General features: G+C 50.9%; 1 protein-coding gene across 1 annotated transcript in view; it reads right to left on the bottom strand.

Annotated features, from left to right (window-relative positions):
- poc1a (POC1 centriolar protein A) overlaps nucleotides 1-17,082 on the bottom strand; it is a 116,383-nt gene that overhangs the window by 10,974 nt on the left and 88,327 nt on the right. The window contains exon 10 of the mRNA XM_034166171.1: nucleotides 3,831-4,109. Within this exon, the coding sequence (XP_034022062.1) occupies nucleotides 3,831-4,109 (279 nt within the window). The remainder of the gene's footprint in view (nucleotides 1-3,830; nucleotides 4,110-17,082) is intronic.

The raw sequence follows: 17,082 nt of genomic DNA, 5'->3' as shown, positions 1-17,082 counted from the left end.
GAGATGAATTATGAGTGAGACAGAAGAAAAAAGAAAGGGGTAAGGGGGCTGTAGCCTGGGGGAGGTAAGTGAAAAGCAGCTAACACAGCAAACTGTGGCTTTGAAAGCTTCAGATTAACGTTTAATAATTCATCGCCTTTCCGTTCAGTGTCTTCAACTATGGGAGCTACAAAGAGCTGTAATGGTGAAAATGGAGAAAAGACTTGTAATGGAGCAGTAATGCAGTGCATAAATAAATGATATCACTTTGTCACTGTCATCTCTAAAGGATGGATGGCAGTTACAGGCATTTACATTAAGCTTTTTAGTGTACTTGTCCATAGGACAAGTAACCCTGGCGGTTTACTTGTCCTATAGGAAAAGCTGGTTGTCCGGACAAGCGAGCGCCGCAGACGCAAGCCGCATGAAGCATGCCAAAGGCACGCAATACAATGATGGTCGATACACCAATGGTGCGTGTCACCTAGGGGTGTCTGGGGGCATGCTAATGTGGAAGTACTGAAATTACACTTTTTCATAAATTGCTTCTCTCCTGTGTGGGTGGTAAAATTGAATATCCAAAATAAATTTTATTACATTTTGCATGCATAGCCTCTAGCCTTTTAATCTGTTAACCAAGACATAGCTCATAATGTTTCTCTCCTGTGACTGTTCATAACTGGGGAAAAAATTTAAATAATTGGTAAATGCCAATATGTATCTGCTTCTCTCCTGTGTGTTTTCTGAATTCATCACTGTTCAATATATGATCATTTGCCAGTATGTATTTTATAAAGCAAATCAAATTCTTTTATTTAAACATTTAAAAATGCCTTACTGGTCTGCAATTGAAGGAAAACCCTGACAGACATGGCAGTATATTGTGTTGTCCTCTTCCTTGTGCCCCAGCCACAGATTAGCCTGTGTCCAGCTACTCACAAACTTCCTCTCTCTTCCTTTCTCTTCATACCTCTTCTTTGAAGCTTCTACACTTGCAGGGGTTGATGCTTTGCATTTGACTGGCGCTTTCCCTGATATCCGGCTCGCTTTCAGAGGTTTTAGAAAAGACATTCTGTTCAATATATTCTTCAAAAGGCGTTAATCGATGCAATGTTCGTTATCTAATGTTTCCCGTCACAGCATCTTGCAAAAAGATTCTACGAACGCACACTCCATACAGTGGTATCATGCACACATGATACAGGGTTCTCCCCAGAAATTTTTAGTATAGCTGTGCTATTGGCAATTATCGCCTGAGGCGGTGCGCGTTGCGAGTCATTTTGACTGGTTTTAGATGCACTGAAAGCAAGAATAGCAGACAAAAAATTTACACTTATGTTGAAATAGTTCTTTTTTGTATTTTTCTGTCTATGTTAAGAAAATAAATGACATTGAAAAGTTTAAAAACACATTAATATTTGATGGACATAACATTTGCTCTCTTCTTTAAAATGACACACTGTACCTTTAGTCCAGTAAGAGTCCAGTTTTTACTGTCAACAAAAACCCCTAATTGTCTTGTTTGAACAAGAGCTAAATCTGGACTGATTTGATTGTCAAATCAGAATCAAATTTATTGCCAAGTAAGATCTCACATACAAGTAATTTGATCTGATGTCATTGGTGCATAAAAAACAATAATAAAAAGAAATGAAAAAAATAATTCTAGAAGAAGTAAAGGAGTAAATCTGCTCTTTTAAAGATGAATCCTGGATGAAAAAAACTTTCTGAATCCGTTTTTCACACTTTACTGTTTCACCGAGGCTGTGTGTTGAAGAAGATGGTTTATTAAAATTGTTTCGCTGCTTTTTTACATCTAATAACACTTTTTCCTCCTCCTTCCCTCCCTCCCTCTCTCTCTCCTCTCCTCTCTCTCTTTCTTTCTCCTCTCCTTTTTCTCTCTCTCTCTTTCTCTTCTTTCTCTCTCCTTTCCTTTCTCTCTCTCCTCTCCCTTTCTCCTCTCCCTTTTCTCTCTCTCTCCTCTCCCTTTCTCTCTCTCTCCTCCTCTCCCTTTCTCTCTCTCTCTCTCCCTTTCTCCTCTCCTTTTCTCTCTCTCTCTCCTCTCCCTTTCTCCTCCCCTTTCTCCTCTCTCTCTCTCCTCTCCCTTTCTCCTCCCCTTTCTCCTCTCTCTCTCCTCTCCCCTTTCTCCTCTCCTTTTTCTCTCTCTCTCCTCTCCCTTTCTCCTCTCCTTTTTCTCTCTCTCTCCTCTCCCTTTCTCCTCTCCTTTTTCTCTCTCTCTCCTCTCCCTTTCTCCTCTCCTTTTTCTCTCTCTCTCCTCTCCCTTTCTCCTCTCCTTTTTCTCTCTCTCTCCTCTCCCTTTCTCCTCTCCTTTTTCTCTCTCTCTCCTCTCCCTTTCTCCTCTCCTTTTTTCTCTCTCTCTCCTCTCCCTTTTCTCCTCTCCTTTTTCTCTCTCTCTCCTCTCCCTTTCTCCTCTCCTTTTTCTCTCTCTCTCCTCTCCCTTTCTCCTGTCCTTTTTCTCTCTCTCTCCTCTCCCTTTCTCCTCTCCTTTTTCTCTCTCTCTCCTCTCCCTTTCTCCTCTCCTTTTTCTCTCTCTCTCCTCTCCCTTTCTCCTCTCCTTTTTCTCTCTCTCTCCTCTCCCTTTTCTCCTCTCCTTTTTCTCTCTCTCTCTTTCTCTTCTTTCTCTCTCCTTTCCTTTCTCTCTCTCCTCTCCTCCTCTCTCTCTCCCCTCTCTTTTTTCTCTCCCTCTCTTCTTTCTCTCTCCTTTCCTTTCTCTCTCTCCTCTCCTCCTCTCTCTCTCCCCTCTCTTTTTTCTCTCCCTCTCTTCTTTCTCTCTCCTTTCCTTTCTCTCTCCCCCCTCTTTCTCTCTCTCTCTCTCCCCCTCTCTTTCTCTCTCTCTCTCCCCCCCTCTCTTTCTCTCTCTCTCCCCCCCTCTCTTTTCTCTCTCTCCCCCCCTCTTTCTCTCTCTCTCTCCCCCCTCTCTTCTCTCTCTCTCTCTCTTCTTTCTCTCTCCTTTCCTTTCTCTCTCCCCCTCTCTCTTTCTCTCTCTCTCTCTCCCCCTCTCTTTCTCTCTCTCTCTCTCCCCCTCTCTTTCTCTCTCTCTCTCTCCCCCCCCTCTCTTTCTCCTCTCTCCTCTCTCTCTCTCTCTCCTCTCTCTTTCTCTCTCTCTCTCTCCCCCCCTCTCTTTCTCTCTCTCCTCTCTCTTTCTCTCTCTCTCCCCTCTCTTTCTCTCCCCTTCTCTCCCCTCTCTTTCTCTCTCTCCTCTCTCTCTCTCTCTCTCTCTGTGTGAGGGAACGAGAGACTCTTCACTCTCACACCGTATTTGAGCAAACTTTGGAAACATGAAGACTTTCAACTATAAAATAAAGCCTATAAATTAATTTCTGGAGCTATACATGCAGAAGGAGCTTGTTTTATGTGAAGACTTTGACGGAGTTTTTGTTCCGTTGCAGTGCTGCTCGGCTCTCTGTCTGCGGGGGAGCGGCCAGTGCAGAACAAACAGCCCGGCTGGATTTTAGAAAAACAACCTGATAGCAGGGCAGAGTGTGACGCGCTGTCAGAACACTGTGGCACGGCGCCGTTGTTCCATTGTCTGGGGAGAAGGTGCGAGAAGAATTTGAACGTTTTAAACCAAAAAAAAAAAAAAAAAGCCACTTGTCCGGTCAGACAACGATTTAGAGCTACTGCTTGTCCAATCACATTTTACACCTGTCCCGGACAATCGGACAAGCGTTAACGTCGATGGTAGAGTTACTTAACACCCCAAATTATCCAAAAACTGATTAGAACAAGAGGTTCTTTACAGTCACATCTGTGTAAAATATAAAATATTACTACAATATTCGTTGAATATCAAACTTTTGTCACAAAGGGTTACTCACTCTCCTCCTTACCTGGGTGAGAATATCCATTTGACCTATGATGTGTTCCAGGGTGCTGGCTAGTGCTGCGTTTACGCCTCTTTCGGAGGCTTGTGACTGTGTCTGAGCCAGAGGTTCTTGCTGTGGCAAACTCTGACTCTGCGCCTGTTGGGTGAACGAGGAGCCGGTGCTGACATTTCTGTTGATGTGGGAATGGGATGCTTTTCTGTGGCTACCACTGCGATTAAAGACTTGTGAATGTCCAGTAGTTTGTACGTCCTGTCTGTTCCCATGTTCTCCTGAATCTGAGGTCTAAAGACAGAGAACAGAGTGCAGAATTATTCAGATTGTCAAGTTGTTTCCCCCCAACATCAATGTTATCAGGTCAGATCAGGCCTGGAAGCATGCAGGGGCGCCATGTGTTCCCAAATCCACCACAACACAGAAAATTCATCTTTGAGGCACCTGCATGCTGGATGGCCGTAGCACTATGGTTGAAGTTCCCTCACAACACAAGCAGGATGCTTCGTCTGAATCTCCCTAAAGAACCACTGCTTTTGACACAAAGCAATTCCAACAACAACTAAAGCTGTGGATTAGCTGTGGAAAGGATTCAGGTCTAACAACCATGCAGTAAGACTGGAAGCACTAGAAACCTAAAAACTTTGAGTGTTACTCTCTCACAAAGGCATCGCCAAGTACCTTTGTCCAAGGCTGTGTCTTTTCTCAGACCCTGTTCTCGTCATCCGTCTTTGCAGATAAAACACAGAACATCAACTCAAAAACACAAACAGAAGATAAACAGATAGGACAGGAACATTCACTGTACTGCAATGGATATTCAAACATAAATTACCAGTCTGTCAGTAGTCTGCTTCACTGATTGGGCTGTGATGACATCACCCTGTCACCATGCCAATGTGATTAAAAACCATGTGTGCGCACATCACCACTTTCTCCATCTTTCTATTATTCTCTGGATTCCTCTGTCTGGTTGTGTACATGTGCACGCATTAGTTCCGAGACAATAACTCTTCTTCTCCATCTCAGTGTGGGAGACAATAACTGTGAATGCACTGTCCCTAAATGAAGCCAGATGAGCTGTGAATTATTTGTTCTTGCAGATTTGGAGGAAGCAGTGATACTATACAGTGTACTGTAATCAGTGGTGGGCACAGATAACCAAAAAATGAACTTCGATAACAGATAAGATAACTGAAAAGTTATCTTTGATAAAGATAAACCGATAAACCACCCAAAAATGTATCGGAAGTTACAGATAATCGATAACCGATAAATTCCGGTGTTGTCTATGGGACATTTGCAGTTACTAAAATTCCGGTGTTGTCTAAGGGACATTTGCAGTTACTAAAGAGCTGAAATTGATTTTTAACATGATCGCTTTTGAAAGCATCAAAAGCGGTAAAAGACCTAAAGAATAAGCAAGAATGTTTGACCATGCTGCCCCCTGCAGGAAGCAGCACAGACAAATCCTGAGAGTACCCACGAAATCAACTCTTTACTAATCATAATCATTTTTCTTTCAACATTCTGCCCCTGCTGGAAGCTCTTGTTTACAACAGCGCTTCCACCACAGAGACACACCGAGAGCAGCCATAAGGCCAACTCCCTATCAATTTCAACACTCCGGTCAGGCGGAGGTCTTGAAAAATAAAGTCATACTAACTTATGGTTTTGTTGGGAAAGTGTAGGAACACGGACCCACAAGAGGGGGCGCCAATGAACGGACAATGGAGGAAGTCAAATAACACTTTACTGTTGTGAATGAGCACAACAAACACAGCAGATTACAATAACAGTCAATGAAGTCAATTCACAAAAATGTGTCGCGTGGGCAGGCTCGAAGATAAGAGACGTCTGTCCAAAGCAGAACCGGAATCACACGATTTCCTCCGCCACCGAACCCCAGGAATACTGGAGCCGCCAAGTCCCGAACTCCCAGGTGGCCACTGCCTCCGCTTGTCGGATCTGGTACTGCTGGCGAGGAACAAAAACAGTTAGATGTGGGTGCGTCTGCACCCAGCAACACGTATGGTGGAAAACCACCTCCACCTCTCGTCGAAAAAAGAAACAGAATATCTGCTGTCCAACACACACAAGCAACAGATATTCACAGTCAGCTGAGAACGTTACCTCCTCGGTAGAGCGATATCTCGGCAAAGAGGTGGAGATGCTGTCCTGCTGATATACCACTGCTGATCAGATGATTGGTGACAGCTGTTGTAGGTGATAAGTGACAGCTGTCACCCCGGCTGCTCCTGTGAGGCGGCAGCGCCCTCTGATGCCTGGAGCCCGCACTCCAGACAGGGCGCCCTCTGGTGGTGGTGGGCCAGCAGTACCTCCTCTTCAGCGGCCCACACAACAGGACCCCCCCCCTCAACGGGCGCCTCCTGGCGCCGGACCAGGCTTGTCCGGGTGGCGGCGGTAGAAATCGGCCAGGAGGGCCGGGTCCAGGATGAAACTCCTCTTCACCCAGGAGCGTTCTTCGGGTCCGTACCCCTCCCAGTCCACCAAATACTGGAAGCCCCGGCCCATCCTACGGACATCCAAGAGCCGGCGCACAGTCCAAGCCGGCTCGCCATCGATGATCCGGGCAGGAGGCGGCGCCGGACCCGGAGCACAGAGGGGTGAGGTGTGATGCGGCTTTATCCGGGACACATGGAAAACAGGATGGATCCGCAGTGAGGCCGGAAGCTGAAGCCTCACTTAAGGATTTTGAAGGGGCCGATGTAACGGTCCTGTAGTTTGGGGGAGTCCACTTTGAGGGGAATGTCCTTTGTGGACAACCACACCTCCTGCCCTGGCCGATACGCAGGGGCCGGGGTCCGCCGACGGTCTGCATGGGCTTTTGCCCTCGTCCGGGCCTTTAGCAAAGCAGAACGGGCGGCGCGCCACACACGACGGCACTTCCGCAGGTGGGCCTGGACCGAGGGCACACCGACCTCTCCCTCAACCACCGGAAACAACGGGGGCTGATACCCCAGACACACCTCAAAAGGGGAGAGGCCGGTGGCTGAAGACACCTGGCTGTTATGGGCATACTCGATCCAGGCCAAATGGGTACTCCAGGCCGCCGGGTGCGCGGCCGTCACGCAGCGCAAGGCCTGTTCCACCTCCTGATTTACCCGTTCTGCTTGCCCGTTGGTCTGAGGATGATACCCGGACGAGAGACTCACCGTGGCCCCCAGCTCCCGGCAGAAGCTCCTCCAGACTTGCGAGGAGAACTGGGGACCGCGATCGGAGACGATGTCTGTTGGAATCCCATGCAGCCGGACGACGTGGTGGACCAGGAAGTCCGCTGTCTCCTGGGCAGTCGGGAGCTTCGGGAGGGCCACGAAGTGGGCCGCCTTGGAGAATCGGTCCACTATTGTGAGGATGGTGGTGTTGCCCTGGGACGGCGGGAGGCCCGTGACAAAATCCAGGCCGATGTGGGACCAGGGGCGATGAGGCACAGGCAGCGGCTGGAGCAGTCCCGATGCCCTGCGGTGGTTAGCCTTGCCCCTGGCGCAGGTGGTGCAGGCCTGGATATAATCCCGGACGTCGGCCTCCAGGGACGCCCACCAGAAGCGCTGCCGGACAACTGTCACGGTCCTACGCACCCCTGGATGACAGGAGAACTTGGACCCGTGACAGAAGTCACGGACTGCAGCCCTGGCCTCTGGTGGGACATAAAGTCTGTTCTTCGGCCCAGTTCCGGGATCCGGGCTCCGTGCCAGGGCCTCCCGGACGGTTTTCTCTACGTCCCAGGTGAGGGTGGCCACGATAGCGGACTCCGGGATGATAGGTTCCGGTGGATCCGACAACTCCGTTTTGACTTCGTCTTCATGCACCCGGGACAAGGCATCCGATCTCTGGTTTTTGGTCCCGGGGCGGTAGGTGATCCGGAAGTCAAAACGGCCGAAGAACAGTGACCAGCGGGCTTGCCTGGGGTTCAGCTGCTTGGCGGTCCTGATATACTCCAGGTTCCGGTGGTCAGTGAAAACCGTGAATGGCACGGACGTTCCCTCCAACAGATGTCTCCACTCTTCAAGAGCCTCTTTCACCGCAAGGAGTTCTCGATTGCCGACGTCATAGTTCCGTTCAGCCGGGGTCAACCTGCGTGAAAAGTAGGCACACGGGTGGAGTACCTTATCGGTCTCTCCGCTCTGGGACAGCACGGCTCCTATCCCTGAGTCAGAGGCGTCCACCTCAACCATGAACTGGCGGCTAGGGTCGGGCTGCACCAAAACTGGCGCAGTAGAGAACCGTCGTTTCAACTCCTTGAACGCGGCTTCGCACCGATCCGACCAGGTGAAGGGGACTTTTGGAGAGGTCAGGGCTGTCAGGGGGCTAACTACCTGACTGTAGCCCTTAATGAACCTCCTATAGAAATTAGCGAAGCCGAGGAACTGTTGCAGCTTCCTACGGCTTGTTGGTTGGGGCCAATCTCTCACCGCCGCAACCTTGGCCGGATCAGGGGCGACGGAGTTAGAGGAGATGATAAACCCCAGGAAGGACAAAGACGTGCGGTGAAACTCGCACTTCTCGCCCTTCACAAACAGTCGGTTCTCTAACAATCGCTGCAGGACCTGACGTACATGCTGGACATGGGTCTCAGGATCCGGAGAAAAGATGAGAATATCGTCCAGACTGCCCCCATCGGGGAGGTGGAGTTCCGGATCAGCCCGGTAGCTAATGAGTCCCGGATGTAGGTCTCCATTGATTCGCGCTCAGGTCGTGAGAGGTTGTACAGCCTGCTGGACGGGAACTCAGCGCCTGGAACCAAATCAATGGCACAATCGTACAGACGGTGCGGGGGAAGGGTGAGTGCCAGATCCTTACTGAAGACGTCAGCAAGATCGTGGTACTCAACCGGCACTGCCGTCAGATTGGGAGGGACTTTGACCTCCTCCTTAGCCTGTGAACCGGGAGGAACCGAGGATCCTAAACACCCCCGATGGCAGGTTTCGCTCCACTGAACCACCACCCCAGACGGCCAATCAATCCGGGGATTGTGCTTCAACATCCATGGGATGCCCAGGGCGCGGGCCCGGGTGGAGCCGCCGCGGGTGCAGATCTTAGTGGTAGTAGTAAATATTCAAACGAGAACTTTGAAGGCCGAGATATCCTGTTGGGAAAGTGTAGGAACACGGACCCACAACAGGGGGCGCCAATGAACGGACAATGGAGGAAGTCAAATAACAACACTTTACTGTTGTGAATGAGCACAACAAACACAGCAGATTACAATAATAGTCAATGAAGTCAATTCACAAAAATGTGTCGCGTGGGCAGGCTCGAAGATAAGAGACGTCTGTCCAAAGCAGAACCGGAACCACACGATTTCCTCCGCCATCGAACCCCGGGAATACTGGAGCCGCCAAGTCCCAAACTCCCAGGTGGCCACTGCCTCCGCTTGTCGGATCTGGTACTGCTGGCGAGGAACAAAAACAGTTAGATGTGGGTGCGTCTGCACCCAGCAACACGTATGGTGGAAAACCACCTCCACCTCTCATCGAAAAAAGAAACAGAATATCTGCTGTCCAACACACACAAGCAACAGATATTCACAGTCAGCTGAGAACGTTACCTCCTCGGTAGAGCGATATCTCGGCAAAGAGGTGGAGATGTCGTCCTGCTGATATACCACTGCTGATCAGATGATTGGTGACAGCTGTTGTAGGTGATAAGTGACAGCTGTCACCCCGGCAGCGCCCTCTGATGCCTGGAGCCCGCACTCCAGACAGGGCGCCCTCTGGTGGTGGTGGGCCAGCAGTACCTCCTCTTCAGCGGCCCACACAACAGGTTTTTTGAAAATACTGATAGAATAACTCCATTAACGTCAATTCTGTCATTTGTACAAAGTTAAAATATAACATATATCTTTTAATGCTGAATAAGGCACTAATTCTGAGGTTTTGTAACAAACACAGACCGCAAAGCATTCTGGGTAAAAGTGCTAAACAGTGACTGGTTCAGTAATCCATTATGTAAACCAACACATTAATGTGACGTGTGTCGTGTGTTGGTTTAAAGATAAATGTGCTTTCGTAAAATATTCCATTTTTATTTGTAAAAACAGGCATTTTTACAGAGCCCTGGAAGTGTCATCGTACTTGCATGTTTTAAAACTTTTATGATGTTGTAAAACATGTACTCAATATTAGTAAGTAAGTAAGTAAATTTATTTATATAGTGCTTTTCACAGACATAAGGCCATGTACACACGTTGTCGGTATTTGTAAAACCGAATATGTTACCCTTTCAGTTTGGGGAAAAAACTTCATCCACACTATGTCGTTTAAAAAAAAAAAATCCATCCACATCGAACCGTATAATGTGTTGTAATTAGTCTGCCAAACCTTTGGGTGGCGGTACTGATTAAAATTCTATCCAATCAGAAGCCTTATTCTCTTGTCGTCACTTCCACAAAAACTAAAAACATGGCGCCAACCTCGTTTGTGTGGACCGATAAGGAGTCGGAATTACTTCTAACCGTAGTTTTAGAATACAAAGTTAACAAATATATGCACACAAAAAGCGCCTGGACAATGGACAATACCAACACTTTGAGAGCAGCCATGTACCAAGATGTTAAATACTGCCATGAACACTCCTGGCCAGTAGATGGCAGTAGTGGCCTTGAAAAAATGTCAAACAAAATTCCAGATAATCCGTGTCTGCTACATTTAAGATGCGTGGAATTTAACAAACGCAAATACACTAACGTCTATAAACCCAGAGAATATATTCACGAGAGTTTTAGGCACTAGAGTTTAATGCTGTTATCTGTGGACCCTGAACAGAGTGTCTGAAATGCATTTGTCCTGTAGTGAACGTCTGAGATTACTTTATGCTACCCATAATGCATTGCTGCCTGGCACAGCATGTGCTCACAAAACCTTAAAAATTAGCACATTACTTTAAAACAAAAACATATATCTGATATTTTCACGTTATAAACTTCAGACATGACAATAATTTTAAATAACTTGTCTAAAATGAGTGGTTAAAATTTGAACCATAAGTTAAACATGTATGTGTTGTGTGGGCCGCCAGAAGAGGAGGTACTGCTGGCCCACCACCAGAGGGTGCCCTGTCTGAAGTGCGGGCTTCAGGCACAAGAGGGCGCTGCCACCTCCCAAGAGCGGCCGGGTTGACAGCTGTCACTCATCGGCTATGACAGCTGTCACCAATCATCTGCACCTCACCCCAAATAAAAGCAGGACGACACCTCCACCACGTCACCGAGATATCGTTCTTCCAAGGAGGTAACTCTCACAGCCTGAGAATTCCAAACGTTGTTTTCAGTTGATACATTGTTGCAGCTGTCTTCCCGAAGGACCGGCGTATGCTGCGACTGCTTCGCTCTGCATTCCGCCAGATAAGTAATTAGACAGGAGCTGCACGAGCGTGTGATTAGAGGTGGAGGTGGAATAACCATCATCCTTGTTACGGGGTGTACACACACCCACACCTGACTGTTTCTGCTCTTCGCCAGCAGTACCAGATCCGACATGCGGAGACGGTGGCCACCTGGGGGACTCGGGACCTGGCAGCTCCAGTATCCTCCTGGTTCGGTGGCGGAGGAAATCGTGTGGTTCCGGTTCTTCTCCAGACGGACGTCTCCTATCATCGAGCCTGCCCACACGACACCTTTATTAATTGACTTTGTATTCATTCTATAATCTGCTGTGTGTAGTTGTGGCATTCACAACAGTAAAGTGTTCAAATTTAACTTCTCCTATTGTCCGTTCATTTGCGCCCCCTGTTGTGGGTCCGTGTCACTACACTTTCACAACAGGATATCTCGGCCAGCGTCATGGACTCCGAGGGGCGTCACCCAGCAGTTGAACGGCCAATGGGAGAGCAGGGTGCACAGGCGTCTGCAGGAGGCGTGATTGGTGAGTTGCAGCACATCCTCACCGCCTCATCCTCGGTTGGATCAGATGACCGAGCAAAACATCCTCCTGAACCGCAGGGTGGAGGCTCTCTCCGCACAGGTGGCAGCGAGCGCTCAGGGCGCTGCTGCAGCTCCTCCTCCTGCCGACCCTGTGCAGGATATAAATGTTCCACTGGTCGTTCAACAACCCCTCCCACCATCCCCTGAAGCATACATAAGCCCCCCAGAGCAGTACGGAGGTTGTGTGGAGACGTGCGCAGACTTTCTTATGCAGTGTTCGCTCGTCTTTGCACAACATCCCGTCATGTACGCGTCTGATGCTAGTAAGGTAGCTTATGTGATTAATCTGCTTCGAGGAGAGGCACGCGCTTGGGCTACGGCGCTTTGGGAGCAAAATTCACGGCTCCTTCATACGTACACTGGGTTTGTGAGGGAGTTTAAAACCGTGTTTGATCACCCTAACAGGTGAGAGACTGCTTCAACTGTGCTGCTGTCAATGAGACAGGGACGCCGGAGCGCAGCCGCTTATGCAGTCGACTTCCGCATTGCGGCTGCGAGGTCCGGCTGGAATAACGCTGCGCTCCACGCCGCCTTCGTAAACAGACTGTCGTCGGTCCTGAAGGAGCACCTGGTGGCCAAGGACGAACCGCGGGAATTAGATGGGCTTATCGACCTCGTTATACGGTTAGACAATCGGTTGGAGGAACGCCGTCGGGAACGAGACGAGGGGCGTGGCCGGGCACGCGCCGTCCCTCTTCCTTCCGGGTCCGAAAAAGGTCCGCCCTTCCCACGCTCCATGGCCTCTACGCCCGTGTGGCTACAGCTCCCCCTGCTGACGAAGCTATGGACACGAGCAGGGCCACATTCAGACCACCGAATAGACAGAGGAGGCTTCCCCGCGGGGCGTGTTTTGTTTGTGGCTCAATTGAGCACCAATTGAGAGACTGCCCCGAATGGTTACACACCAACGCCCGCCCCTAGAAACTGGGCTTAGGGTGGGCCAAAAAATTCACGTGGGACACACACATATTTCCACACGACTCCCAGTTACAATCCTTAGCGGGGATTTAACCCTTCAGGCCCCAGCACTGGTAGACACAGGGTCAGAAGGGAATCTGCTAGACAGCAGATGGGCCAGGGAGGTAGGGCTCCCTCTGGTGGCGCATCCTTCGCCATTGCAGGTGCGAGCACTGTTTGGCACCCTACTCCCTTTAATCACACACAGGACACTACCAGTAACTCTGGTGGTGTCAGGGAATCATCGGGAGGAGATAGAGTTTTTTGTGACTCCTTCTACCTCCCGTGTGATTCTGGGGTTCCCATGGATGTTAAAACACAATCCCCGGATTGATTGGCCGTCCGGGGTGGTGGGTAAGTAGAGCGAGACCTGCCATCGGGTGTGTTTAGGATCCTCGGTCCCTCCCGGTTCCCAGGCTAAGGAGCAGGTCAAAGTCCCTCCCAATCTGTCGGCGGTGCCGGTTGAGTACCACGATCTTGCTGACGTTTTCAGCAAGGATCTGGCACTCACCCTTCCCCCGCACCGTCCATACGATTGTGCCATCGATTTGATTCCAGGCGTGGAGTTCCCGTCCAGCAGGCTGTACAACCTCTCATGACCTGAGCGCGAATCGATGGAGACCTACATCCGGGACTCCTTAGCTGCCGGGCTGATCCGGAACTCCACCTCCCCGATGGGAGCAGGTTTCTTTTTTGTGGGCAAGAAAGATGGTGGTCTTCGTCCATGCATTGATTATCGAGGGCTGAACGAGATGACGGTTCGCAACCGATACCCGTTGCCTTTGTCAGATTCGGTGTTCACCCCCTGCAAGAAGCCAAAATATTCACAAAGCTGGATCTTAGGAACGCATATCACCTAGTTCGGGTCCGGAAGGGAGACGAGTGGAAGACGGCATTCAACACTCCGTTAGGTCATTTTGAGTACCTGGTCATGCCGTTCGGCCTCACTAACGCCCCCGCGACGTTCCAAGCTTTGGTAAACGACGTCTTGCGGGACTTTCTGCACCGATTCGTCTTCGTATATCTGGACGATATACTCATTTTTTCTCCGGACCCTGAGACTCATGTACGGCATGTACGTCAGGTCCTGCAGCGGTTGTTGGAGAACCGGCTGTTTGTGAAGGGCGAGAAGTGCGAGTTTCACCGCACCTCTTTGTCCTTCCTGGGGTTTATCATCTCCTCCAACTCCGTCGCCCCGGATCCGGCCAAGGTCGCGGCGGTGAGAGACTGGCCCCAACCTATGAGTCGTAGGAAGCTGCAACAGTTCCTTGGCTTCGCAAATTTTTACAGGAGGTTCATCAAGGGGTATAGTCAGGTAGTTAGCCCCCTGACAGCCCTGACCTCACCAAAGGTTCCCTTCACCTGGTCGGATCAGTGCGATGCCACGTTCAGGGAGTTGAAACAGCGCTTCTCGACTGCACCCGTCTTGGTGCAGCCCGATCCCAGTTGCCAGTTTGTGGTTGAAGTGGACGCCTCTGACTCAGAGATAGGAGCCGTGCTATCCCAGAGCGGAGAGACCGATAAGGTCCTTCACCCGTGTGCCTATTTCTCCCGCAGGTTGACCCCAGCAGAACGGAACTATGACATGGGCAGTCGAGAACTCCTAGCGGTGAAAGAGGCTCTGGAGGACTGGAGACATCTGTTGGAGGGAGCGTCAGTGCCATTCACGGTTTTTACTGACCACCGGAACCTGGAGTATATCAGGACCGCCAGGCGGCTGAACCCCAGGCAAGCCCGCTGGTCACTGTTCTTCGGCCGTTTGACTTCCGGATCACCTACCGCCCCGGGACCAAGAACCAGAGGTCGGATGCCTTGTCCCGGGTGCATGAAAATGAAGTCAAAACCGAGCTGTCGGATCCAGCGGAACCCATCGTACCGGAGTCCACTATCGTGGCCACCCTTACCTGGGACGTGGAGAAGACCGTCCAGGAGGCCCTGGCACGGAGCCCGGACCCCGGAACAAGGCCAAAGAACAAACTGTACGTCCCACCAGAGGCCAGGGCTGCCGTCCTGGACTTCTGTCACGGGTCCAAGCTCTCCTGCCACCCAGGGGTGCGAAGGACCGTGGCAGTGGTCCGGCAGCACTTCTGGTGGGCGTCTCTGGAGGCTGACGTCCGGGCATACATCCAGGCCTGCACCACCTGCGCCAGGGGAAAGGCAGACCACCAAAAGGCACAGGGACTCCTTCAGCCGCTTCCTGTGCCTCATCGCCCCTCGTCCCACATTGGTCTGGATTTCGTCACGGGCCTCCAGCCGTCCTGGGGGCACACCACCATCCTCACGATAGTGGACCGGTTCTCCAAGGCGGCCCACTTCGTGGCCCTCCCGAAGCTCCCGTCGGCCCAGGAGACAGCAGATCTCCTGGTCCACCATGTCGTACGTCTGCATGGGATACCAACAGACATCGTCTCAGATCGTGGTTGCCAGTTTTCCTCGCAGGTTTGGAGAAGTTTCTGCAGGGAGCTGGGGGCCACCGTGAGCCTCTCGTCTGGGTATCACCCACAGACCAACGGACAGGCAGAACGGGCTAACCAAGAGCTGGAGCAGGCCCTGCGCTGTACCACATCCGCACACCCAACGGCTTGGAGTGAACACCTGGCCTGGATCGAGTATGCGCATAACAGCCAAGTGTCCTCTGCCACCGGCCTCTCCCCGTTCGAGGTGTGTCTGGGGTACCAGCCCCCTTTGTTTCCTGTGGTGGAGGGAGAGGTCGGTGTGCCATCGGTGCAGGCCCACCTGCGGAGATGCCGTCGGGTGTGGCGCACCGCCCGTTCGGCCTTGTTGAGGGCCCGGGCGAGGGCAAAGACCCATGCAGACTGTCGACGGTCCCCGGCCCCCGCATATCGGCCCGGGCAGGAGGTGTGGCTATCTACAAGGGACATCCCCCTCCAGGTTGATTCTCCCAAACTCAAGCACCGGTACATTGGGCCCTATAAGATCCTCAAGGTCCTCAGTCCCGCTGCAGTGAGGCTCCAACTCCCGGCCTCACTGCGGATCCATCTGGTATTCCATGTGTCGAGACTGAAACCACATCACACCTCACCCCTCTGTACACCCGGTACGGCGCAGCCTCCTGCCCGTATCATCGACGGGGAGCCGGCTTGGACAGTGCGCCGGCTCCTGGACATCCGTCGAATGGGCCGGGGTTTCCAGTATTTGGTGGACTGGGAGGGGTATGGACCCGAAGAACGCTCCTGGGTGAAGAGGAGCTTCATCCTGGACCCGGCCCTCCTGGCCGATTTTTACCGTCGTCACCCGGACAAGCCTGGTCGGGCGCCAGGAGGCGCCCATTGAGGGGGGGGGGTCCTGTTGTGTGGGCCGCCAGAAGAGGAGGTACTGCTGGCCCACCACCAGAGGGTGCCCTGTCTGAAGTGCGGGCTTCAGGCACGAGAGGGCGCTGCCACCTCCCAAGAGCGGCCGGGTTGACAGCTGTCACTCATCGGCTATGACAGCTGTCACCAATCATCTGCGCCTCACCCCAAATAAAAGCAGGACGACACCTCCACCACGTCACCGAGATATCGTTCTTCCAAGGAGGTAACTCTCTCAGCCTGAGAATTCCTAAACGTTGTTTTCAGTTGATACATTGTTGCAGCTGTCTTCCCGAAGGACCGGCGTATGCTGCGACTGCTTCGCTCTGCATTCCGCCAGATAAGTAATTAGACAGGAGCTGCACGAGCGTGTGATTAGAGGTGGAGGTGGAATAACCACCATCCTTGTTACGGGGTGTACACACACCCACACCTGACTGTTTTTGCTCTTCGCCAGCAGTACCAGATCCGACACGCGGAGACGGTGGCCACCTGGGGGACTCGGGACCTGGCGGCTCCAGTATCCTCCTGGTTCGGTGGCGGAGGAAATCGTGTGGTTCCGGTTCTTCTCCAGACGGACGTCTCCTATCGTCGAGCCTGCCCACACGACACCTTTATTAATTGACTTTGTATTCATTCTATAATCTGCTGTGTGTAGTTGTGGCATTCACAACAGTAAAGTGTTCAAATTTAACTTCTCCTATTGTCCGTTCATTTGCGCCCCCTGTTGTGGGTCCGTGTCACTACACTTTCACAACAGTATGCCTCTGGATGACTTGGTGACATTGTGATTATATTAGTACGGTGTTAAAGGAAATGACTTTTTTTTGGTCACCAGTTCTCCTTCGCTTACAGACGATAGAGCGGTTTCTGTTTGCAGAGGGTAGAACAACATGCCTATTACGAAACTTTTAACAGGTAGGTCTCAATAGCTTTAACAGTTTTAAAAATGTTTTTAACTGTTCAGCTTAGTTTAGTATGTTATCGGTCTAAAAGTTATCGGACGGTAATTCATCGGAAGATAATTAGTCCGATGATGGTTTTTAAATTTATC

The sequence above is a fragment of the Thalassophryne amazonica genome, chromosome 3 (genome assembly GCF_902500255.1).
Source record: "Thalassophryne amazonica chromosome 3, fThaAma1.1, whole genome shotgun sequence".
Taxonomy (NCBI): Eukaryota; Metazoa; Chordata; class Actinopteri; order Batrachoidiformes; family Batrachoididae; genus Thalassophryne; species Thalassophryne amazonica.
The sequence above is the reverse complement of the archived record's forward strand: the minus strand, read 5'-3'. Positions and strand labels throughout refer to the sequence as shown.